Genomic DNA, 24,862 nt, shown 5'->3' on the forward strand with positions numbered 1-24,862 from the left:
GTTACATTTGTACCCCTCGCTTTCCCACCCATGGCAGGCTCAATGCGGCTTACATGGGGCAATGGAGGGTTAAGTGACTTGCCCAGAGTCACAAGGAGCTGCCTGTGCCTGAAGTAGGAATTGAACTCAGTTCCTCAGTTACCCAGGACCAAAGTCCACCACCCTAACCACTAGGCCACTCCTTCATCAAAAAACAGGTGGTTCTATCCCATCTTCTTCCTCCCAAAATTAATTTGGTAGCCTTGCAGTAATTAAAGTTTGGTGACCAATCTCCCAGGTTTCTGCCAGATACTTGTGACCTGGCTTGGCTATTGTTTGGAAAACAGGATACTGGGCTAGACGGACCATTGGTCTGACCCAGTATGGCTACTCTTATGTTCTAAATCCAAAGATATAATATTTTACAGCAATCCAGATGAATAAGAATAGTAGTTTACACAATTGGGCCACACCAGATTAATCTCCCTTCAAGGAGAGCTCTTCTCCGTGTCTATGGTGCATGAAGTGCTATATGTCCATAGGAAACTCTGACCCTTGGTAAGCATCACTCCAATTACAAACATCTCTTGAAAATCTAGGCCTCCTAAGGACTGATCCTCCAGAGGCAACTTGTTTCAGGGCAAGGGAAGCTCAATCCTGCATTAAAGAAACATGCTGGGCCTCTGAAAATGGAATAAAGCTTAAAATATCACTTTTATAAATTCTCTTGAGAGCCATGGGGTGCAGGTACCCTGCCCTGCCTCCATGAAAGGGACACCCTCTACTTCAGAGGGGGCTCCAGGGTGTCCAATGAAGGTGTAGGGAAATATCCTGCAAGGCTTGGCCTGCAACAGCTAAGCCATGTGGCACACACAAAATGGCCACTGCCATTGTCCCAAAGTCCTCTGCTTGCAGGAAACCCTCTGCCACTGAAAAGCTACCCCTTCAGTGGGGTGAAGACTGAACTGCCGCACACTTCTGCATGAACAAAACTCTCTCCCTCTTCAGCCTCCCTGGTACTGTCTGAGGGGTAGGGGGAGCCAGCCGTTAACACATCCAGCCACTGTAGCCTTGCAAAGTTGACTCCTGTCCCATGTTCAGCCAAACCTGAAGCTCTCCCAGTGAGACTGCCATTAGCCAGGGCCACTGTGGCCCAGCTCAATCACTAACTCTACTTTACTCTATTTTCTTTGGTCTTCAATCGCAGTCCTGGAGGCCACCAATGGGTCATGTCTTCAGGATATCCCTTAGAAATGTGCGCGACAGAGATCTGCACACACACCTCTACAGTATGCAAATCTCTCATGAATATTCATTACCTGATTACATACACAGGATGTCCAATCATAAATATTTCTACCACATTATAACTAAATTCATGCTAACACAACTTTCTTTATTCACATATGAAAATTACACAAATTATAAAACCCACATTTGCAAATGAATTTAATCATAATGTGGTAGGAATGAATATTCATTAGGGATATCCTGACAACCTGACTCATTGGCAGCCCTCTAGGATTTGGAGTGAACATTTTTTTTCTGAACACAGAGCACTGCCAAACTTTCCCTCCAGAGAGATGAGAGATAGGTGGGAGAGTGAATGTGTGTGTGTGTGTGGGGGGGTGGGGGGGGGATGGGTATCACCATGGCCAGGTCGTCTGCTAATGTCCACTCCTTGCTCTGCTGGAACTCAATCAGAAGTCAGTCTTTTGCTCTGAGTGTTAGAAAAATCCTGCTCTACTAGTCCAGTACATGTTTACGATCTGCTAGAGTTTGAAGGTACGGGAAATTGTCCAGCTCCACCTGCTTTGCAGGCTGACAAACCTACACCTCTAGACTGGTCTGGCTGCATAAGTAAGCATAGTTGATCCAGCAAAAGGTTTGCATAGAGTTAAATAGTGATGGGGCTTTATGGAGATCTCTAAATATTTGTCTCGGGGGTAATTTCTCCAACTGGGTTAGTTTTGCGCATACCAGACAAGAATGAACCTCACTCCCATGCCTTTAATGCTGTAGGTAGGATAAAAGGTAGAAGTTCAGTAAAAGTAGCCTAATAGTTAGTATGGTGGGCTGAGAACCCGGGGAACTGGGTTCTATTCCCACTGCGGCTGCATGTGACCCTAGGCAAGTCACTTAACCCTCCATTGTCCCAGGTACAACAAAAAACAAACCCTAGAGACAGAGAAAGTACCTGCATATATGTAAATCGCTTTGGATGTACCCACAGAAAGGCAGTATATGAAATCCATGACCCTTTATCCTAGCAATAGCTTTGCCTACATCAGACTGACTTACGTTGCTCTGGCCACAAGTCTGGTGATGCTCTGTCAAGCTTCTCAAAACTCAGCAAAGAGGTCTCCAGATCTGTCCCTAAAAGAATACAACCAATCAGATTGCAGACCAAAACATGTATCCTCTCACACTAAAATATCCCAAATCACCTACAAGTTAACCATTAAATTTGTCAAGTTACCTTGAGACAAGAGATTTTTTTTTCCTGCTAGTACCTAGTACTGGCATTTTCCCCCTGATTCAGCCATGGGAACAATGACTGGAGGGAAGGGACTAGATTAGAGAACAGAGGGGCCAATACAGAAAGCTGTGCATTTAGAGCTGCTAACCGAACCGCTTTGAATGAGGTTCCTGCAAAAATTTTTACAATGGAATTCAGTAATCAATGAGCAGGCAAATTACTGCCATGTTAAAATCATGGCAGTAACCCACAGCTCACTGCAAAATGTGACCCTTCCTGTCAGTGTCTGAGTGGTGATTTGGCTCATGTACTAACAGGAAGAGTGACATTTAAAAACACACACACACACGTGAGGCTGCCGACATCAGCATCAGACCCTCTCCCTTCCTCCCTAAACCCACAATCCCTGGCGTGTGGCGGCACCCCCCCCCCCCCACCCAACATGACTCTCCTTCCCTCCCCCTCTCAAACCCCCCCAACCCCTGGTAGTTTAGCAGCCCCCATCCAACCCCCTAACTCCAACTTTAAAAACCTAAGAATCCCTGGAGTCTAGTGGCACCCCTAGCCACCCCCCCCAGGTTGTACCTTAAGAGACAGGAGCGATGCAATTTTGAAAAAAGGCAGTGCATAACCCTGCACAGTGCATCCTGGGATGCAACTTGGTCAGTCAGCCAAATTTTCTTATATGGCAAACTGATCCCATCCAGTGCATCTCAAGATGCACCACTTGGGAGCAGGTGCTGCCGTTTTTCAAGATGGCACTGCCAGAGGCAAGAGTGGACATCGCTCCTGCCTCTTAAAGTATGACCTGGGGGAAAATCAAGAGAACCTGGGGGGGCTACTAGGCACCAGGGATTTTTAATTTTTTATTTTAAATTCAAGTTAGAGGGGGGTTGGGGGGGGGGGACCACTAGACTACCAGGAAATGTTTTTTTTCTTTTTTTGACTCAGGAAGGGGGGAGCTGGGGAGGGAAGGAGCACCATATCTGCCGTGTGGGAAGGGGTGCAGCTAGTTACCAGGGATTTGTTTTAATTTTAGGAGAGGGGTTGGGGTGGGGTGCTGGTGCAGAAAGCTATCACGGTAAGGGGCTCAGGTCAGGCTACGCTGCCCCAGACCTGGTGAAACAATTCTTACGGTAACCATGAGTCAAAAGTCACTGTTTCTTTCTCTGCATCACCACGATTACTTAATGGCCTCATGCATTCGTTTTAAATGCAGTCTGCAGCCATGCATTCCATGCAAGGTAACACCCACACTCAATCCCAGTCTACATTGTATGTGGGTTGTACGCTGTGAGCAAACGGCGGTAACCACGAATAGACTGGCTTTCTGTACCGGCCCCGAGTAGTTTTCCCTGCTTAACATAGTAACATAGTAGATGACGGCAGAAAAAGACCTACACGGTCCATCCAGTCTGCCCAAGATAAACTCATATGTGTATACCTTACCTTGATTTGTACCTGTCTTTTTCAGGGCACAGACCGTATAAGTCTGCCCAGCAGTATTCCCCGCCTCTCAACCACCAGTCCCGTCTCCCATCACCGGCTCTGGCACAGACCGTATAAGTCTGCCCTCCACTATCCACACCTCCCAACCACCAACCCCTCTTCCCCCCACCTGCTCCGCCACCCAATTTTAGCTAAGGTTCTGAGGATCCATTCCTTCTGCACAGGATTCCTTTATGCATATCCCACGCATGTTTGAATTCCGTTACCGTTTTCATCTCCACCACCTCCCGCGGGAGGGCATTCCAAGCATCCACCACCCTCTCCGTGAAAAAATACTTCCTGACATCTTTCCTGAGTCTGCTGAGCGGGAGAGGAGGGGCTGCATTAGGAAGCAGACTGCTTTCCTCTGCGTGAAATTCAAAATGGTGCAATATCAGCATACAGATCTACTGGCCAAACTCTTTTGCCCAGGTCCCAAAATTTCACTTAGCAGAAAAAAAGATCTCTGTCTCCTAATCCATTCCGTACCCCCTCGCATACAAGTTGCTTTCTGTCTGGATGCAAAAGGGGAAGAGATAGAACAGACACAGCAGAAGATCCAGGGTTCTGTGCTCCTGGGACTCACAGTGGGAGAGGAAGGAAGGACAAAAAGGGATAAAGTATTTAGGCATTGTGAGAAGGAGTTAATGGGGGAGAGATAAGTGCCAGTGGGAGATGGTGGAGATGAAAACGGTAATGGAATTCAAACATGCCTGGGATAGACACAAAGGAATCCTGTTTAGAAGGAATCTTAGCAGAGATCAGGTGGCAAAACCGGTAATTGGGAAGCAAAACCAGTGCTGGGCAGACTTCCACGGTCTATGCCCTGATCCTGACTGAATAGATAGTGATGGGCTGGAGACGGAGTGTAAATTTTAAGGGGCTTCGACATTAGCTTCAGAACTTAGCACAAGAACAGTGCTGGGCAGACTTCTACGGTCTCTACCCTGAGAATGGCAAGGACAAACCAAGCTCGGGTATAAAGTATCACATACCATGTAAAATGAGTTTATCTTGTTGGGCAGACTGGATGGACCGTACAGGTCTTTATCTGACGTCATTTACTATGTTAGATATCCCATGCTTAACCTTCCTCCTCTTACTCCATCCTCCCACCTACTATTACTGCTTTTCCTATGCCATGAGGGCTGCAGAAGACATCAGCAAGTACCAGCATTGCTCTTATGCCTCCTGCCACTATGAGGGTGGGGGTGGGGAGGAGAGATAGGAAGATTGTGCTGTGATGAAGCTTTGTGACCAGTTGCAAGGGCAGGGTTACTACCACTTATCATTTCTATAGCGTTACCAGACGTACGCAGCACTGTACACTGGACATGAAGAGACAATTCCTGCTCAAAAGAGCTTACAATCTAACCAGGACAAGACAAATAAGGGATAAGGGAATTACTAAGGTGGGAATGATAAAAATGGGTGCTGAACAAGTAAGTAAGGGTTAAGAGTTAAAAGCAACATCAAAACGGTGGACATTTAGCCTAGATTTGAAGACAACCAGTGATGGAGCTTGACGTACAGGCTCAGGAAGTCTATTCCAGGCATATGGTGCAGCAAGGTAAAAGGAACAGAGTCTGGAGAAAGATTTACCCAGTGAACGGAGTTCCTGGGGAGGAGTGTAGGGAGAGATAAGAGTGGAGAGGTACTGAGGAGCTGCAGAGTGAATACACTTGTAAGTCAATCAGAGGAGTTTGAATTGTATGCGGAAACAAATAAGGAGCCAATGAAGTGACTTGAGGAGAGGGCTAATATGAGCACAGTGATACTGGCGGAATATAAGTCGTGCAGCAGAATTTTGAACAGATTGAAGGGAAGAGAGATGGCTTAGTAGGAGACCTGCGAGAAGCAAGTTGCAATAGTCTACTTTAAACAAGGAAAACCGAAGAAAAACTCCGGAAAAAACGGCCGAAGGCTCTGAAAAGGGGACAGAAGCGACAACAAATAGCTTCCTCTCTTCACCACGGAAAAAAGGTAACTGAGTGAGTCTCTCGCGCGACAGGCGGAAAAACAGCCACGCACCAGAAGGTTCTGTCAAGGCTTTGGAGATTTTTGCTTTGAAAAATTCCATTTGTGGGGGCCGCAGTGGACGTCGACACATCAGTGAGAACAAGCAGCCTGCTTGTCCTCGGAGAAAAAAAGGGATATAGTGTGGTGGAGCTGCTTTTAAGCCGTTGGCTTTTGCAGATGATATGTTGCTTTATTTGATTGCTCAGACTTGACAAAGATTAACTAGGGGAGGTCTACGGCTATGCCCCTTAATTTCCATGTGCATAAGCAACATGTTAAGGATCTTCCTTTGTTGTGGGCTCCAAATAAGAAATGTTTGAAAATACGGTATGGTAATACTGTACAGAGTTCACTGCAGTATAATAGGAAGCTTTAATACAAATTGTTGATATTTTTGTGAAGTGCTCTCCTCTGTATTTATTGAGGTTGGATACGGTTATATGCATCTGGGGCATTAAGTTAGATTATGAAGAAGGAAAAGAGGCACTCACGGAGGACAAGGCCACAGTGGAGAGACTCAATGAATTCTTTGCCTCGGTTTTTATGGAAGAAGATGTAAGAGATCTACCTGTACCGGAAATGGTTTTCAAGGGTGACGATGCGGAGGAACTGAAAGAAATCTTGGTGAACCTGGAAGACGTAATGAGCCAAATCAACAAATTAAAGGGATATGGGACTTGATATACCGCCTTTCTGAAGTTTTTGCAACTACATTCAAAGCGGTTTACATATATTCAGGAACTTATTTTGTACCAGGGGCAATGGAGGGTTAAGTGACTTGCCCAGAGTCACAAGGAGCTGCAGTGGGAATCGAACTCAGTTCCCCAGGATCAAAGTCCACTGCATTAACCACTAGGCTACTCCTCCACTAAAGAGTGATAAATCACCTGGACCAGATGGTATACACTCTAGGATACTGAAAGAACTCAAACATCAAATTGCTGATCTGTAACCTGTTGTTAAAATCATAAGTAGTACCTGAACCTCTCTTCCATAGGGTCTAATAATGCCATCAAGACTACTAGCAGGACTTTTCAAAAATACTAGGACTAGGGGGTCACACAATGAAGCTATTAAGTAGTAAATTTAAAACAAAGTACAGAAAATATTTCTTCATTCAGCGTGTAATTAAACTCTGGAATTTGGTGCCAGAGAATATGGTAAATGCAGTTAGCTTAGCAGGGTTTTAAAAAAGGTTTGGATAACTTCCTAAAAGAAACGTCCATAAGCCATTATTAAGATGGACTTGGGGAAAATCCACTGCTTATTTTTAGGATAAGCAGCATAAAATCTATTTTACTGTTTTGGGATCTTGCCAGGTACTTGTAACCTGGAATGGCCACTGCTGGAAAGAGGATACTGGGCTTGAAGGACCTTTGGTCTGTCCCAGTATGGCAACACTTATGTGTTTTGGGATCTTGCCAGGTACTTGTAACCTGGAGTGGCCACTGCTGGAAAGAGGATACTGGGCTTGAAGGACCTTTGGTCTGTCCCAGTATGGCAACACTTATGTTCTAAGACTGGAGGGTGGCCAATGTAATGCCGATTTTTAAAAAGGGTTCCAGGGGTGATCCAGGAAATTACAGACCGGTAAGCTTGACTTCAGTGCTGGGGAATAGTGAAAATTATTATAAAGGGGAAAATTATGGAATACATAGACAAACATGGTCTAATGGGACAGAGTCAGAATGGGTTCAGCCAAGGGAAGTCTTGCCTCATCAATTTGCTTCATTTCTTTGAAGGAATGAATAAACATGTGGATAAAGGTGAGCCGGTTGATGTACTGTATCTAGATTTTTAGAAAGCTTTTGACAGAGTTGCTCGTGAGAGACTCCTGAGAAAATTAAAAAGTCATGGGATAGGAAGCAATGTCCTTCAATGAATTAGAAATTGGTTGCTGGACAGCAAACAGAGGGTAGGATTAAAAGGCCATTTTTTTCATTGGAGGAAGGTGAACAGTAGAGTGCTTCAGGAATCTGTACTGGGACTGGTGCTATATAACATATTTATAAATGATCTAGAAATCGGAATGACGAGTAAGATCTGCCGGATGTACATTGGAAGGTTCCATCTGCAGAATCGGAAAGAAGTAGAGAGATCATGGATGCTTTTCAAAGTGCTCAGCTCAGACAAATGGTGACAGAACCCACGAGGGAGGAAGCGACGCTGGATCTGGTGCTCACAAATGGGGATAGTGTGTCAAATGTCCGAGTGGCTGCCCACCTGGGCAGGAGTGACCATCAAACAGTTTGGTTTGATATGACAGCTGAAGTGGAGGGAGGCCACTCAAAACTCAAAGTCCTGGATTTCAAGCATGCTGACTTTAGTTAAATGGGGGAATACCTGAGGAAGGAGCTGATGGGCTGGGAGGACGAACGAGAAGTGGAAGGACAGTGGTCCAGGCTGAAAGACGCTATAAATATGGCCCCAAACTTTATGTAAGGAGAGTAAATAAAAGCAAGTGAGGAGAGTAAATAAAAGCAAGAAAAAATGGAAACCGATATGGTTCTCCGGGCAAGTGGCTGAGAAAATAAAGGCTAAAAAGTTGGTGTTCCTGAAATACAGAAAAACTCAAGAAGAGGAGCACGGAGAAGAATACCGGATAAAACTGAAAGAAGCCAAGAGAGAGATACGTCTGGCGAAAGCCCAAGCACAAATGGCTAGAAAGGTAAGGAGGGGTGACAAAAATTTCTTCAGGTATATTAGCGAAAGGAGCAAGACTAAAAAGGGAATGGTGAGACTGAAAGATGCTGCGAACCGCTATGTAGATAATGATGAAGAAAAAGCAAATTTGCTAAATAGATACTTTTGTTCTGTTTTCACTGAAGAAAATCCTGGAGAAGGACCACGATTGACTGGCAAAAGTACATATGAGAATGGAGTGGATATACCACCGTTCACGGAAGAGAGTGTGTATGAACAACTTAACAACTTGAAAATCTAAAGGTGGACAAAGCCATGGGAGTGGACGGGATCCACCCCAGGATATTGATGGAGCTCAGAGAGGTTCTGGCGGGTCCTCTTAAAGATTTGTTTAATAAATCCTTGGAGACGGGAGAGGTTCCGTGGGACTGGAGAACAGTGGATGTGGTCCCTCTTCACAAAAGTGGTGATAGGGAAGAAGCTGGAAACTACAGGCCGATAAGCCTCACTTCGGTTATTGGAAAAGTAATGGAAGCGATGCTGAAGGAAAGGATAGTGAATTTCCTGGAAGCCAATAAGTTGAAAGGTCCCAGACAACATGGTTTTACCAAAGGGAAATCGTGGCAAACGAATCTCATTGAATTCTTTGACTGGGTGACCGGAGAATTTAATCAGGGACGTGCTATAGACGTAATCTACTTAGATTTCAGCAAAGCTTTTGACACGGTTCCCCACAGGAGGCACTTGAATAAACCTGACAGGCTGAAGATAGGACCCGACGTGGTGAACTGGATTAGGAACTGGTTGACGGACAGACGCCAGAGGGTGGTGGTAAATGGAATTTGCTCGGATGAGGGAAAGGTGAGTAGTGGAGTGCCTCAGGGATTGGTGCTGGGGCCGATTCTGTTCAATATATTTGTGAGTGGCATTGTCAAAGGGTTAGAAGGTAAAGTTTGCCTTTTTGCAGATGATACTAAGATTTGTAACAGAGTGGACACCCAGGAGAGACTGGAAAACATGAAAAAGGATCTGCAGAAGCTAGAAGAATGGTCTATGGTTTGGCAATTAAAATTCAATGCGAAGAAATGCAAAGTGATGCACTTAGGGAGTAGAAATCCACGGGAGACGTATGTGTTAGGCGGTGAGAGTCTGATATGTACAGATGGGAAACGGATCTTGGAGTGATAGTATCTGAGGATCTGAAGGCGAAGAAACAGTGTGACAAGGCGGTGGCCGTAGCTAGAAGGTTGCTAGGCTGTAGAGAAAGAGGTGTGACCAGCAGAAGAAAAGAGGTGTTGAGGCCCCACCTGGAGTATTGTGTTCAGTTTAGAGGCCGTATCTTGCTAAAAATGTAAAAAGAATTGAAGTGGGTCTTGGAGAACCTATTAATCGCTTGGGTGACTGTCGGTGTTGTTCTGAAGTAGCGAATTGCGTAGGTTTACAATTTTTTCATTGAAGTATTTGGCAAGTTTATCTGCAGATGGAATGTCTGTATTGGTTGTGGTGACCGGGGTGGTGTTTATTAGTTTGTTCACGAGTTGGTAAAGTTTTTTTGTAGTCTGGCCCTATTTTGTAGTATAACCTTTTTAGCGCAGGCTAAAATTAGCTAGAGACACCCATAGGAATACAACGCAGCTTAGTAAACAGGGCCCTTAGTCTTATTTTCCATCCCTTTCCTAATAATTTCTAGCATCCTGTTTGCTTTTTTGGCTGCCACCACCACACACTGGAGAGAAAGTTTCAGTGTATTGTCTACAACACCACCTAGATTGTTTTCCTGGGTGGACCCTAGCATCAGTTAACTATGGTTTGGATTATTCTTTCCAATGTGCACCACTTTGTATTTGTCCACATTAAATTTCATCTGCCATTTGACTGCACAGTCTTCCAGTTTCTTGAGGTCTTCCTGCAATTCTTCACAATCCATATGCATTTTAACAACTTTGAATAGTTTTGTGTCATCTGCAAATTTAATCATCTTACATAGTAGATGACGGCAGAGAAAGACCTTATGGTCCATCCAGTCTGCCCAACAAGATAAACTCATATGTGCTACTTTATGTGTATACCTGACTTTGATTTGTATCTGCCATTTTCAGGGCACAGACCGTAGAAGTCTGCCCAGCCTCCCACCTCCGGCGCTGCCACCCAATCTCCGCTAAGCTTCTGAGGATCCATTTCTTCTGAACAGGATTCCTTTATGTTTATCCGACACATTTTTGAATTCCGTTACTGTTTTCATCTCCACCACCTCCCGCAGGAGGGCATTCCAAGTATCCACCACTCTCTCCGTGAAAAAATACTTCCTGACATTTTTCTTGAGTCTGCCCCCCTTCAATCTCATTTCATGCCCTCTAGTTCTACCACCTTCCCATATATGGAAAAGGTTAGTTTGCAGATTAATACCTTTCAAATATTTGAACGTCTACATCAATTCTTTTTACATTTTTAGGGTTAGGGATCAAGGGCATCCTAACCACTAGAACATACCAAGTAAAATCAAATTTGAACATATCATCACCATGGAAAGCAGACTGCGGAGTACCTCAAGGATCACCACTATCACCGATTCTTTTCAACCTAATGATGACCCCACTAGCCAAGTCCTTATCCAATCTAGGCCTTAACCCTTTCATTTACGTAGATAATATCGCATTATACATCCCTTAACAGGACATAACAGAAATTACCAATGAAATCAAACTCAGCTTGAACATCATCAACTCATGGGCAAATGCATTTCAATTTAAACTTAATGCAGAGAAAACACACTGTCTCATCCTCTTATCCCAAAACAACATGAAGAAGCCCACCAATATTAACACCCCTGATCACACCCTCCCTATCTTAGAAAGCTTGAAAATTCTTGGAGTTATAATCGACCGAAACCTCACGCTAGAGAACCAAGCTAAATCTACAACAAAGAAAATGTTCCACTCAATTTGGAAACTCAAACGTGTGAAATATTTTTTCCCAAGGGAAATATTCCGCAACTTGGTGCAATCCATGGTACTAAGTCATCTATACTGCAATGGAATCTATGCAGGATGTAAAGAACAAATCATAAAGAAACTCCAATCTGCTCAAAACACAGCAACCAGGTTTATATTTGGCAAAACGAGATTCGACAGCGCCAAACCCCTATGAGAAAAACGCACTGGCTCCCAATCAAAGAATGTATTGCGTTCAAAATCTGCACCCTGGTTCACAAAATCATCTATGGCGAAGCCCCGGGATACATGGCAGACCTCATAGACCTACCAACCAGAAAAACAACAAGATCAACACGAACATACCTAAATCTCCACTACCCAAGTTGCAAAGATCTCAAATACAAAACAACCTATGCATCCAGCTCTCCTATATAAGCACGCAACTATGGAACACACTACCAAGCGCCGTGAAAACAATTTATGACCACTTAAACTTCCAGAAATCACTAAAAACTAACCTGTTCAAAAAGGCATACCCTAAAGATACAACCTAAATGCCTAAACCCTGCAACACAACGAAGCCAAAACCATAGTGGACATAACTAAACTCTTCCTTCTCCTTACGATCCCCCAATGTGTTTGTCACACATGAACTTTACCCTACTACGACATCACTCTGTATTTTGTTCATACCGGAATTGGCGATCGCCTTAACGGTACTATGTAAGCCACATTGAGCCTGCAAATAGGTGGAAAAATGTGGGATACAAATGTAATCAATAAATAAATAAAATGTTAGTGTGCCTATATATATAGCCACACTATAGTCACACAGGGTCCTTAGAATACTATAATGCCTCTTTATCGCTCCATGGTGTGACCTCACCCTGATCAGTGCGTTCAATTCTGGTCGCCGTATCTCAAAAAAAGATATAGCAGAATTAGAAAAGGTTTAGAGAAGAGTGACCGAACTGACAAAGAGTAGGGAACTCCTCCCATGAGGTCTAGACTAGAGAATGACACAGGGACAAAATTCGTCCCCATCCTGTCTCCATCCCCATCCTCGCGGGTCCCCGTCCTCATGTCATTCTCTAGTCTGGACTCTTCAGCTTGGAAACGAGATGGCTCAGAGGGGACACAATTGAGGTCTATAAAATCCTGAGTGGTGTAGTATGGGTAGAAGTGAATTGATTTTTCACTCTTTCAAAAAGTATAAAGACCACGAGACACTCAATGAAATACTTTTAAAACAAATAGGAGGAAATATTTTTTCACTCAAAGAATATTTAAGTTCTGGAACTCAATGCCAGAAAATGCGTTAACAGTGGTTACCATACCTGAGTTTAAAAAATGTTTTGACAAGTTCCTGGAGGAAAAGTCCATAGTCTATTATTGAGGTGGACAAGGGGGAAGCCACTACTTGCCCTGGGATTGGTGGCATAGAATGTTGCTACTAATTGGTTTCTGCCAGGTATTTGTGACCTGGATTGACCACTGTTAGAAACAGAATACTGGGCTAGGTGGACCATTGGTCTGACCCAGTATTGCTATTCTTATGTCTTTGAGTGCTTGGTGGAATGCAGGGGTCTAGCCACTTTGGGCTTGGGACCACCCAGCAGCAGGGAAGTAAGCTGGGCTCCCGTGGTCCTGCATTTCCCTCCCTTAACGAGCTTCTCTCTTCAAGAGGGCAGAGGCAGTGGTTCCTACATGCTGCTTACAGCTGACCCGTAAGACTTCTCTCTGCCACGCCCTGCCCCTTCTGATGCAACTTCCTATTTCCACCTGGGCGGAATGCAGCAGAAGGAAGGCTTCAGGGTCAGCTGCAGGCAGTGTGTAGGGATTGCTGCTGATGCCGCCCTCTGAAGAGAGAAGCTCTTTAAGGTAGACGGTGTGGAGGTGGGGATATCTAAACTGGGGATGGAAGGGATAAGCTGGACAATAGGAGGGAGTAAGGGAAGAGAGTGAGAACTGTTGGCCACACTAGAAAAAGAAATACATTTTTCTTTTTATTTCTCCAGTGTGCAGGCCATGCTTTTTAAGTTGTTGGGGTTCCCTGTTCAATATTTGTCTACGTATTTTTATTTCTCATGTATGAGCCCTTATTTAGTGGGGTATGTCGATGGGATAGTACTGGCAGGTGGGGAAATCAGAGGAGAGGGGATCCAGGAGGCCCCCCTCCTTTATATTCTGAACTGGGCCCCAGCATGTCTAACATGGAATGCGCTACCAACTGACCTGAAAATGATTAACGAAATAACTAACTTTCGCAAATCTCTGAAACCTCTCTCTTCAACAAGGCCTACAATGGGAATCCATAACTTAATCATAACACTGCACCACTTCACCCTATTCTGATAGTCATCTTTCTGTAACTGTCTGTATAGATCTTTTTTCTCATCCCTGATATTGTTGTAACACCAATTGTATCTGCTACCCTGGAATGGCGATGCCATAACAGGTTTTTTGTAAGCCACATTGAGCCTGCAAATAGGTGGGAAAATGTGGGATACAAATGCAATAAATAAATAACACCAGCCCTGACCCTTATAAACACCCTGCTGTAGCTTGTGGGGATCCTCCAGCATCACTAGCTGAGGATCTCCTCCAAGGGCCTCCAGAACTCTCTTCTACCAAGCTCTGCAGTTGGCAGTATCCTTTAGCCACTATCAACAGAGCATGCATGAGGTGCTGGCATCAGTGGCTCATGGATGTTTCTGTTGTCTGTCAAGCTTGGTAAAAGGGAGTTCTTTTGGAGGAAGTCTTAACGGGAAAGATCAGTGGGAATCTTTATTAGCTAAAGTATTTATATTTTGAGTTGGGAGGTACAAGGGTGGAGGTTGGCTGGCTAAGCCACTGAGAATGTTGTATGAAGAAGTTGCTGCTATTAAGAAGTGGTACTTTCCATTCTTTAAGAAAGTCTGGGTGGCTCTAAATGTTTTCAGATCAAGAATGTATAACTTGTATGGAATCCCAGCCTTCTTATTTGTAGCCTGTTTGGGGGGGGGGGGGGGGGAAGGAGTTGTTTTTCTGTGTGTAGTTTTTTTTTAAGTTTAACTTTGTATTTTTTACAGAGGTGCCCAAATACAAATAACAATATAACCTAGTAACCCCCCCCCCCAAAAAAAAAAAAATCTAATACAATCCATAGTTCCTTTTAACAATGAGCAAAATTCAGTCCATTTATATATCAACCTTTTGCCAAAACTTGTGGAGCCCAGGTCTTCTAAATACTGAAAAGCTGTCTCTCTTAACTGCAGCAATTTCTTCCTACTTCTCAGTGAGACACATATAGACCGCTCTCATTACTTGGATTTAATTTTTCTATCTTTAAGTTTCCACCATTGATTATTTGACTGAGTTTTATGTTGATATTTGGTGATTTTACAATTATTATGCTGTTAACAAAATGTAGCTTAACATAAGCAACGTAAATGTTGGGTGAGCAGCTTCATAACGGTGGTTAATAAATGTAAATAAATAAAAACAAACATTTATGAAAGCTAATGAAATATAAGCTATCACCTTATTTTTCGTTTTCATTTCATAATCTTTGTTTTTGCAATTTGTTCTTTAAAATAAAGGATCTCATCAAGCAAAGCCCTTCAGAAAAGACTGAAAGCAGCACACAAAATAAGCGATCAAATTGAAGTGCGGGCCGGGGGACGTGGTATAAAGGTAAGTGAGCCGATACCCGCTTACCTTCCACGGGAGCCGCCATCGTCCCAAGACTTCGTCACGTGACAACAGCGACCCCACGTCCCCACCCCCTTCATGGCCGGAGCTGGCGCCACGTAAACCCCGCCCAGGACGCTTGTATCACGTGGAGGCGGGAGTCAAGGCGTGCTGATGACGTTCAACGGCTGAGCTGACTCTCCTTCTGTCTGAGGCTGAGCCATTCAGAAGTGAGAAAGAGAAGGCGGTGTCGCGCGCCAGCCAATCGGGAGGAACGAGAGCGAAAGCGTGCTCGTGACAGGACGCGAACCAATGGGCTGCTGAGGTGAAGGGGGCGTCGCGTCACGTTCGTGCCTTACCTTGGAGGGACCACGGGTTGACTCGAGGAGCGTTGGACAGGCAGCAGCTGAAAGATGCAGCTCGTGCTGAGATGGAGCGGCGCCCGCCGGGTATTGTGACGTCGCGGGGTTCGGGGGGGGGGGGTGGGGTGCTAGTAACGTTATATCGGCGTTTATGGCTCCTGTGGTCTTTTACGTTATACCTGTAGTGAGCGATGAAGTGACTGAGGGCTGTGTGTGAGTAAACGTTACCCCCCTCCCTCCGGGAGTGAGTGGTCGTGCAAGGGGTACCGCCCCCCCCCCCCGGGGGACGAGTGGCTGATCCATTACTTGAACTCTTAATTCCACTGTGCGTCAAGAAACGTGTATAAAAAGGTAGTATGGTAATAGGTTTCAGAAGCCAGAAAATGCAACGAAGCGGGAATGCGTTAGTAACATCTGGTAGATGACGGCAGAAAAAGACCTGCGCGGTCCATCCAGTCTGCCCAGCAAGATAAACTCATATGTGCTACTTTTTGTGTATACCCTACTTTGATTTGTACCTGTCCTCTTCAGGGCACAGACCGTATAAGCAGGGTTGCCAGGTGGAAAATTTTTTTCCAGCCCGATGGAGCCCAAAAAACAGCCCAAAACCCGCCCAAACACAAACCCCGCCCCTGACACCCCCACCCCCGCGTCATCAACCCCGCCCCTGCCGTCATCAACCCCGCCCCCGCCGTCACCGGCCCCGCCTCCCACGTCACCGGCCCCGCCTCCCCGTCATCGGCCCCGCCTCCCACGTCATCGGCCCCGCCTCCCACGTCATTAACCCCGCCCAAAACGTCATTAACCCCGCCCAAAACGTCATTAACCCCACCCAAAAACGTCACTAACCCCGCCCCCCCGCGGCCGAAAAAACCGCCCTGAAGGCCAAAAACAGCCCAAAAAACCGCAACCCGCCGCGGGCAAAAATTTCCCGCGGCGGGTCGCGGAAAACCGCCCAATTGGGCGGTAAAACCGCCCACCTGGCAACACTGCGTATAAGTCTGCCCAGCACTATCCCCGCCTCCCAACCACCAGCCCCGCCTCCCACCACCTGCTCTGGCACAGACTGTATAAGTCTGTCCAGCACTATCCCCGCCTCCCAACCACCAGCCCCGCCTCCCACCACTGGCTCTGGCACAGACCGTATAAGTCTGCCCAGCACTATCCCCGCCTCCCAACCACCAGCCCCGCCTCCCACCACCGGCTCTGGCACAGACCGTATAAGTCTGCCCAGCACTATCCCCGCCTCCAAACCACCAGGCCCGCCTCCCACCACCGGTTCTGACACAGACCGTATAAGTCTGCCCAGCACTATCCCCACCTCCCAACCACCAGCCCCGCCTCCCACCACCTACTCTGGCACAGACTGTATAAGTCTGCCCAGCACTATCCCCGCCTCCCACCACCGGCTCTGGCACAGACCGTATAAGTCTGCCCAGCACTATCCCCGCCCTCCAAACCACCAGCCCCGCCTCCCACCACCGGTTCTGACACAGACCGTATAAGTCTGCCCAGCACTATCCCCACCTCCCAACCACCAGCCCCGCCTCCCACCACCTGCACTGGCACAGACTGTATAAGTCTGCCCAGCACTATCCCCGCCTCCCACCACCGGCTCTGGCACAGACCGTATAAGTCTGCCCAGCATTATCCCCGCCTCCAAACCACCAGCCCCGCCTCCCACCACCGGTTCTGGCACAGACCGTATAAGTCTGCCCAGCACTATCCCCACCTCCCAACCACCAGCCCCGCCTCCCACCACCTGCTCTGGCACAGACTGTATAAGTCTGCCCAGCACTATCCCCACCTCCCACCCATCAGCCCCGCCCTCCCACCACCGGCTCTGGCACAGACCATATAAGTCTGCCCAGCACTATCCCCGCCTCCCAACCACCAGCCCCGCCTCCCACCACCTGCTCTGGCACAGACTGTATAAGTCTGCCCAGCACTATCCCCGCCTCCCACCACCGGCTCTGGCACAGACCGTATAAGTCTGCCCAGCACTATCCCCGCCTCCAAACCACCAGCCCCGCCTCCCACCACCGGTTCTGACACAGACCGTATAAGTCTGCCCAGCACTATCCCCACCTCCCAACCACCAGCCCCGCCTCCCACCACCTGCTCTGGCACAGACTGTATAAGTCTGCCCAGCACTATCCCCGCCCTCCCACCACCGGCTCTGGCACAGACAATATAAGTCTGCCCAGCACTATCCCCGCCTCCCAACCACCAGCCCCGCCTCCCACCACCTGCTCTGGCACAGACTGTATAAGTCTGCCCAGCACTATCCCCGCCTCCCACCACCGGCTCTGGCACAGACCGTATAAGTCTGCCCAGCACTATCCCCGCCTCCAAACCACCAGCCCCGCCTCCCACCACCTGCTCTGGCACAGACTGTATAAGTCTGCCCAGCACTATCCCCGCCTCCCACCACCGGCTCTGGCACAGACCGTATAAGTCTGCCCAGCACTATCCCCGCCTCCCAACCACCAGCCCCGCCTCCCACCACCTGCTCTGGCACAGACTGTATAAGTCTGCCCAGCACTATCCCCGCCTCCCACCACCGGCTCTGGCACAGACCGTATAAGTCTGCCCAGCACTATCCCCGCCTCCAAACCACCAACCCCGCCTCCCACCACCGGTTCTGGCACAGACCGTATAAGTCTGCCCAGCACTATCCCCGCCTCCCACCCATCAGCCCCGCCCTCCCAACACCGGCTCTGGCACAGACCATATAAGTCTACCCTGCACTATCCCCGCCTCCCACCACCGGCTCTGGCACAGACCGTATAAGTCTGCCCAGCACTATCCCCGCCTCCCAACCACCAGTTCCACCTCCCACCACCTGCTCTGGCACAGACTGTGTAAGCCTGCTAAAGGTAACCGGTTTCTAGCGTAATAACGTAGTAAAGGACAACACATGCAGCACCTTATTATGTAGCTCAGGCCTATTTAATAGCAATGCAGGTGTTAAAGCAAGTATTCTTCTGAAAAAGATTGGGGAGAGGCTGCATCCACCTAGATCCAGCACTTATTCTCCCCAGAAGGGCTCTATTCCCCCTAGATTCAGCACTCCCCCCCCCCCCCCCTCAAAAAAAGACGACTACATCCACCTGGATCCAGCGCTGTTTTATTTTTTTCTTGGTAGGGCTCCTTCCCCCTGGATCTAGCACTCTTTTCTTTCAGAAGGGCAGCATCCACCTGGATCCAGCAGTCATTCTCTGTAGAAGGGCTGTATCCAACTGGATGCAGCACTTATTCACCCAGAAGGGCTGGATCCACTACTACTACTATTCTATGGAGTTACTGATTATGCAGGTAATTTCTCTGTTCACAATCTGTTTTTCTACCTGGGGCAATGGAGGGTTAAGTGACTGACTTGCTGAAGGTCACAAGGACCTGTAGTGGGAATTGAACCCAGGTCACCAGGATCAAAGCCTGCTGCTCTAACCATTAGGCTACTCCAATAGTCATCCCCCCCCCCTCGAAAGACTGCGTCCACCTGGATTCGACACTCATTCTTCTCTGAATGGGTGTATCCACTTTAGGAGGACTGGATTCACCCTGACCCAGCATTCATTCATTCTTCAAAAGGCTGGGTCTGCCTTTATCCAGCACCCATTCCTATCACAAGGGCAGCAGATGAATCCAGGAACTGGTGTTGTATCTGCCTACCAGCAGGTGGAGATAGAGGATACTGAAGACAAATCAGTGACCTTGGACATCCAACTTTTTACCACTTCAGTATATCTCTATCTCCAGCAGGTGGATGGATTACTTCCAGCGTCTGGATTCTGCTTGGGGGGGGGGGGGGGGGGGGCTCCTGGGCCTACAGCCAGTTGAGCTTGGGGGCGTGCAGCTGAGGGTGCCCATCTTGAGGACATACTTGTTTGGCAGGTCCCTGTCTCCCCTGATCTCTGCTCCCGGTTCTGTGACTTGCTGCAAAAAAAAAAAAAAAGTGTCCTCACAGCACTTAAACTTACAGCCGGCACAAAAAAAAAGAGGGAGCTCTTTTCTGTTTGTACTCTACCTGCCTTACTTCTGCCAAACTATAGGGAGTGGGAGTGCCTGTTAGACTCCTTCAGAAAGCTGCCACTACCATTGGAAGCTTCTTCTAAGATCTGGTGAGCGCCTTGCGCAGAGTTAGGGTTCAGCTCCAGAGGGGTGGTTTGCGTTACGGCGGTGGAAGGTGTTAAAAGATGCTCCCACTGTGGTTCTCGACATTCCGCAGAGGGGGTTTGCTCGGTGGAAGGTGTTAAAAGATGCTCCCACTGTGGTTCTCGACGTTCCGCAGAGGGGGTTTGCTTTGCGAATTGCTCGGACTCGAACACCAGCGTTGAAGAACCCTTAGAGTCCATCAGGGAATCTTCCCGCACTTCGCTGTAGCCGCGCCTGAAGTGGCTGTGGATTTGTCACCATTCTGTGGCTTTGATTCTTCCCACCTTTCTGCTTCAGGTCTCGCGGGTGGTTTTACTGCAGGGGTGGCTTCGGCTTCTCTCTCTGATGCTTCTGCTAGATCAGGTGTGGAGTTATCCCCTAAGTTTATTCTTCTTTTGCATCAGGCTTAATGAAAAAGGGATCGGCTTCTCTGCCCTTCCCTTCAGCCTTGTTTCAAGGCGATTTTGGGTCACAGCTCCAGTTTGAAGATCTGGCTGTGAAGTGCAGGAGACTAGCGTCCTCACCGAAGGGAGGGTCCGTGGGTCCGCATTCTCCCCTGCCTTCCATTTTGGCAGGTTCTGGGGACTCAGGCCATCCTTCTAGGCTTGAGGACCTGGAGGATAATGAGCTTTTCCCTGCTGAGGAGGATGATCCGACGGCAGGATTTTTCATAGGGACGAGCTACCTTCTCTCATTTCACAAGCTTTGGAAGCTGTAAATATTTTGGACTCGGAAGAACAAGCAACGACGTCGGTCAACCTTAAGATGGCTAGCACGCTGAAACCTTCTAAAGCCTGCCCTATGCATGAGTCCATTCAAGAACTGACCCTGAGAGTGGATTGAAAGTTGCTAGGGCTATGGCCCGTCTCTATTCGGTGGCTGCGACTACGCTTGACACCTTCTCTTACATATAGTATTGCCACACTGGGACAGACCAAGATCCATCAAACCCAGTATCCTGTACAGTGGTCAATCCAGGTTACACATACCTGGCAAGATCCCAGAAAAGCTCAATACATTTTATAACGCTTATCCAGGTGCCCTTGACCTGGATTGGCCACTGTCGGTGACAGGATGCTGGGCTAGATGGACCTTTGGTCTTTCCCAGTATGGCACTACTTATGTACTTATGTACTTATCCCAGAAATAAACAATGGATTTTCCCAAGTCAATTTAATAATGCTCTATAGACTTTTCCTTTAGGAAGCCGTCCAGGCCCTTTAAAAACCCCACTAAGCTAACTGCCTTTACCACATTCTCTGGCAACAAATTCCAGAGTTTAATTACACGTTGAGTGAAGAAATATTTTCTCCGATTCTTATTAAATTTACTACTTTGTAGCTTCATCATATGTCCCCTAGTCCTAGTATTTTTGGAAAGAGTAAACAAACGATTCACGTCTCCCTGTTCCACTCTACTCATTATTTTATAGACCTCTATCATATCTCCCCTCAGCCGTCTCTTTTCCAAGCTGAAGAGCCCTAGATGCTTCAGCCTTTCCTCATGGGGAAGTCGTCCCATTTCCTTTCTCATTTTCGTTGCTCTTCTCTGTAATTCCACTAAATCTTTTTTAGATGCGGTGACCAGAATTGAATACGGTATTCGAGGTGCAGTCGCACCATGGACCGATATAAAGGCATTATAACGACCTCACTTTTGTTTTCCATACTTTTCCTAATAATACCTAACATTCTATTTGCTTTCTTCGCCGCTGCAGCACACTGAGCAGAGCATTTCAACATATCAACAATGACGCTGAGATCCCTTTCTTGGTCTGTGACTCCTAACGTGGAACCTTGCATTACGTAGCTATAATTTGGGTTCCTCTTTCCCACATGCATCACTTTGCACTTCTCACATTAAACGTCATCTGCCATTCAGACACCCAGTCTCGTAAGATCCTCTTATAATTTTTCACAATCCCCTCACAATTTAACTTTCAACAATTTTTATTAATGAAGCACAAAAATGGTGGTTACATAATGTAAATGTCTCTACAATCAATCAACGCACACCAAGTACTGAAATTGTACAATATTACTCGTCTCCATTAATCTTTTAACTTTTATCCCCCCCCCCTTTTTTATACTATTAACTAACATTTAATCAACAAGATCTATTAACAACAATTCCCCAACAACCCTTCCTCCCCATCTTTCCCTTCTACCAATTGACACCATATGTTCAAATGCTTGATCCCCCAAAAATATAACCACCTTCAGGTGTCAGCTGTGCATTCGCAAAGCCTTGAATTAAAATCAAATCATATTGTGTGAATTTACTCCCCTCCACAAGAGAGCCAGGGGGCCTGTGGTCTGATGGCCCTCCTACCCCTCTCCGGAAGATGTCCATATCGTGCTGGGGAAGGGCTAATATAACTCTAAATAAACCTCCCCCCCCCCTACTACCCCCCCTCCTAAACCCTCCCTCCCCCCCCCCCCCCCCTGCCTTGGTCTGCTCTACTGTCTTTCCAATTCCTAAAAAGGTGGTAGAAAAAGGGACTCTATTCCCATTTAGTTTCCATTAGTTGCCAAGGGAAGCTTGGGCAATGCTCCAAGTTTATTAATAATATGACTCCTCGCCCTATGGGACAAGGTGTTAATATAACCTTCCCAGGTAAGGAAAAAATTGCTTTGTGACCGAGTATTAAGCAGAGAGTCCTGGAGCTCCATCGTAAGTAAATCATGTAAGCGATTCCTCCATTGCCAAAAGGAGGGGTTCAGTTCTTGTGTCCAGTTAACAAGTATGCACTTCATGCCCACCAAAAAAGCCTTATGGGCCATTATATTCTGGTATCTCGTACCCCCCTCCACTGGGGCATGGCAACCCAAAAGAATACTCGTAGGCTGCTGATTAACCTTTTTCCCTCCTATTCTTTCTAAGTATTTAACTATCCTGGTCCAGAAGGCTGCTATAGCTGAGCACTTCCAAAAAGCATGGTAGAAGTTATTGTCCGGCGCCCCACAGCGTCTACATTGGGCAGATTCTATGTATCCCATCTGATTCAGTCGAGACTGAGAGGTATATGCTCTATATATCACTCTGACCTGACATTCTCGAAGGTTTGCGTTTTGCGTCCATTTCAAAACTCCCCTCCAACCCTTTAACAAATCTCCCGGGGTGATCCTTCTTTGTGTATCTGCTGACCATTTTGCTGCCACTCGTGTGAGGTCTCTCTGTGGCCTAGCCAGTAACAGCCTTTTATGTAATATAGATATCGAGATAGGATCTTCTGATATCATCTCAAATAATTCCCCCATCTTAGTGGGCAGATCAACACCAAGTGCAGCTCGGGGGAGTGAAGCTATATAGTGTCTAAGCTGTTCGTATGCAAAACATACCCCCCAGTCTGCTACGTCTAGGTTTAATTCAGCCATTGTTTTAAGATTACCACTGGGCTCCAACCAATAATGTATAAGTACCTTATCCCCTTCCCCCCAGGATCTCACTATAGGATTTTCTTCCCCTGGGCGGAAAGCCTCATTCCCTAATAGGGGTAGTAATCTACTACATCTAGGATCAAAGGACCACAGCCTAGCCAAGTCCTTCCATATGGCCTTTAAGGGCCACACCAGTACACTAGTCCTCAACCTTGTAGGTAGGTCCTTTAATGCCCCATGTAAGACATACATCAGGTTTAAGGGGCTACACCTTGCTTTTTCTATCTCCAATGGGGTATAATCCTCCCTCTGCAGATACCAGTCCCCCAGGTGGCGCAATAAACATGCTACATTATAGCGTTTAATGTCCGGCAATCCCATCCCCCCATTTCTCCAAGGCTTCACCAGTTGTGAAAATCGTATCTGGGGTCGTTTCCCAGCCCACAAAAATTTGGAACGCAGTTTTTGTAAAGATCTCACTTCCTGGTGCTTGAGATATAATGGGATTGTCTGTAAAAAGTAAAGCCATTTAGGGAAAAGCACCATATTAAACAAGGAGATGCGGCCCATCAATGATATCGGAAGCCCTGCCCATCTTCCCAGTGTTCCCTTGGTGTCTTCTAGCAAGTATTCTACATTAGCACTATATAGCATCTTGGGGTCCTTGGTGAGCTGGATCCCCAGATATTTAAACGCATCCCCCACTCTCTTAAGTGGACAACATAAACGTTCCCACTGCTCCTCTCTCATGTGAAGTGTCATAACCTCAGATTTGTCTAGATTGAGACGAAAACCAGAGTAATCCCCAAATTCAGCAAAAATGTCCAGTAGTGACGGTAAGGACACCTGGGGGTCCTGTATTATAGTCAAGAGGTCATCTGCGAAGGCCGAGATCTTAAAGGAAGTTTGCTGTATCTGTACCCCTCTCACCTCCCTCATACTCTGGATTTCTCTTATAAGAGGGTCAAGCACCAACACAAAAAGAAGGGGCGAGAGGGGACATCCCTGTCGGGTACCCCTGGCGATCCCGAACGTCGCGGAAGCCTGCCCGTTTACCCATACCTCCGCAACAGGTCCCTGGTACAGCGTTTCTATGGCATGTAGGAAAAACCCTTCCATCCCAAATGCCCTCAGGGAGGCAAACATGAAGTCCCAGTTAACCCGATCGAATGCCTTTTCGGCATCAAAACTAATTATTAAGGCCGGGGTTGATGATTCATATAGGCTTTCCAACGCTCCTAAAATCTGCCTCATATTTCGAGCTACTGACCTTTCTCGTACGAAGCCCACCTGAGACTCCTCCACTATCTCCGGCAGGATCCGTGCCAGTCTGTTTGCCATAATCTTTGCCAGTAATTTTGTTTCAAAAGGAAGCAAAGAGATAGGTCTATATGAACTGGCTAAGAGTGGGTCGCGGCCTGGTTTTAACAAGACTATGATTTGTGCCTTCCTTAAAGACTCTGGTAGACCCCCCATATCTATACATTTATTGAAAACCTCTGTCAGGCAGGGTACAATATCCGAGCTAAGGAGTTTATAAAACTCAGAGGAGAGTCCATCCACTCCCGGAGACTTATGCAATGGGCTGGCACGTATACCCCAGCTCACCTCGTCCTCTGTTATTAATCTATTAAGGCTGCTTTGTTGTATCTCTGTGATCTGGGGCAGTGATTGTCCTGCTAAGTAACACTCGGCTTGAAGCCCCTGATCCTCTGGAGGGGAATATAAAGCTTCATAAAACTGCCGGAA

The 24,862-nt window shown here is 46.9% G+C and overlaps 2 protein-coding genes and 1 long non-coding RNA gene across 3 annotated transcripts in view; 2 read left to right on the plus strand and 1 right to left on the minus strand.

Annotated features, from left to right (window-relative positions):
• LIN52 (lin-52 DREAM MuvB core complex component) overlaps positions 1-15,360 on the minus strand; it is a 189,968-nt gene extending 174,608 nt beyond the window's left edge. The window contains exons 1-2 of the mRNA XM_030215138.1: positions 15,241-15,360; positions 2,281-2,355 (exon numbers count right to left, since the gene is read on the minus strand). Of these exons, the coding sequence (XP_030070998.1) occupies positions 2,281-2,355; positions 15,241-15,259 (94 nt within the window). The 5' untranslated portion in view covers positions 15,260-15,360. The remainder of the gene's footprint in view (positions 1-2,280; positions 2,356-15,240) is intronic.
• LOC115477970 lies at positions 5,797-15,258 on the plus strand. Its single transcript, XR_003943408.1, has 3 exons — positions 5,797-5,807; positions 10,715-10,717; positions 15,177-15,258. It is a non-coding gene; the product is annotated as an uncharacterized LOC115477970 (long non-coding RNA).
• A 192-nt stretch (positions 15,361-15,552) lies between the features above and the next one.
• ALDH6A1 (aldehyde dehydrogenase 6 family member A1) overlaps positions 15,553-24,862 on the plus strand; it is a 188,209-nt gene continuing 178,899 nt past the window's right edge. Inside the window, exon 1 of the mRNA XM_030214333.1 lies at positions 15,553-15,662. Coding sequence (XP_030070193.1) covers positions 15,627-15,662 — 36 coding nt within the window. The 5' untranslated portion in view covers positions 15,553-15,626. The remainder of the gene's footprint in view (positions 15,663-24,862) is intronic.

The sequence above is a fragment of the Microcaecilia unicolor genome, chromosome 9 (assembly GCF_901765095.1).
Source record: "Microcaecilia unicolor chromosome 9, aMicUni1.1, whole genome shotgun sequence".
Taxonomy (NCBI): domain Eukaryota; kingdom Metazoa; phylum Chordata; class Amphibia; order Gymnophiona; family Siphonopidae; genus Microcaecilia; species Microcaecilia unicolor.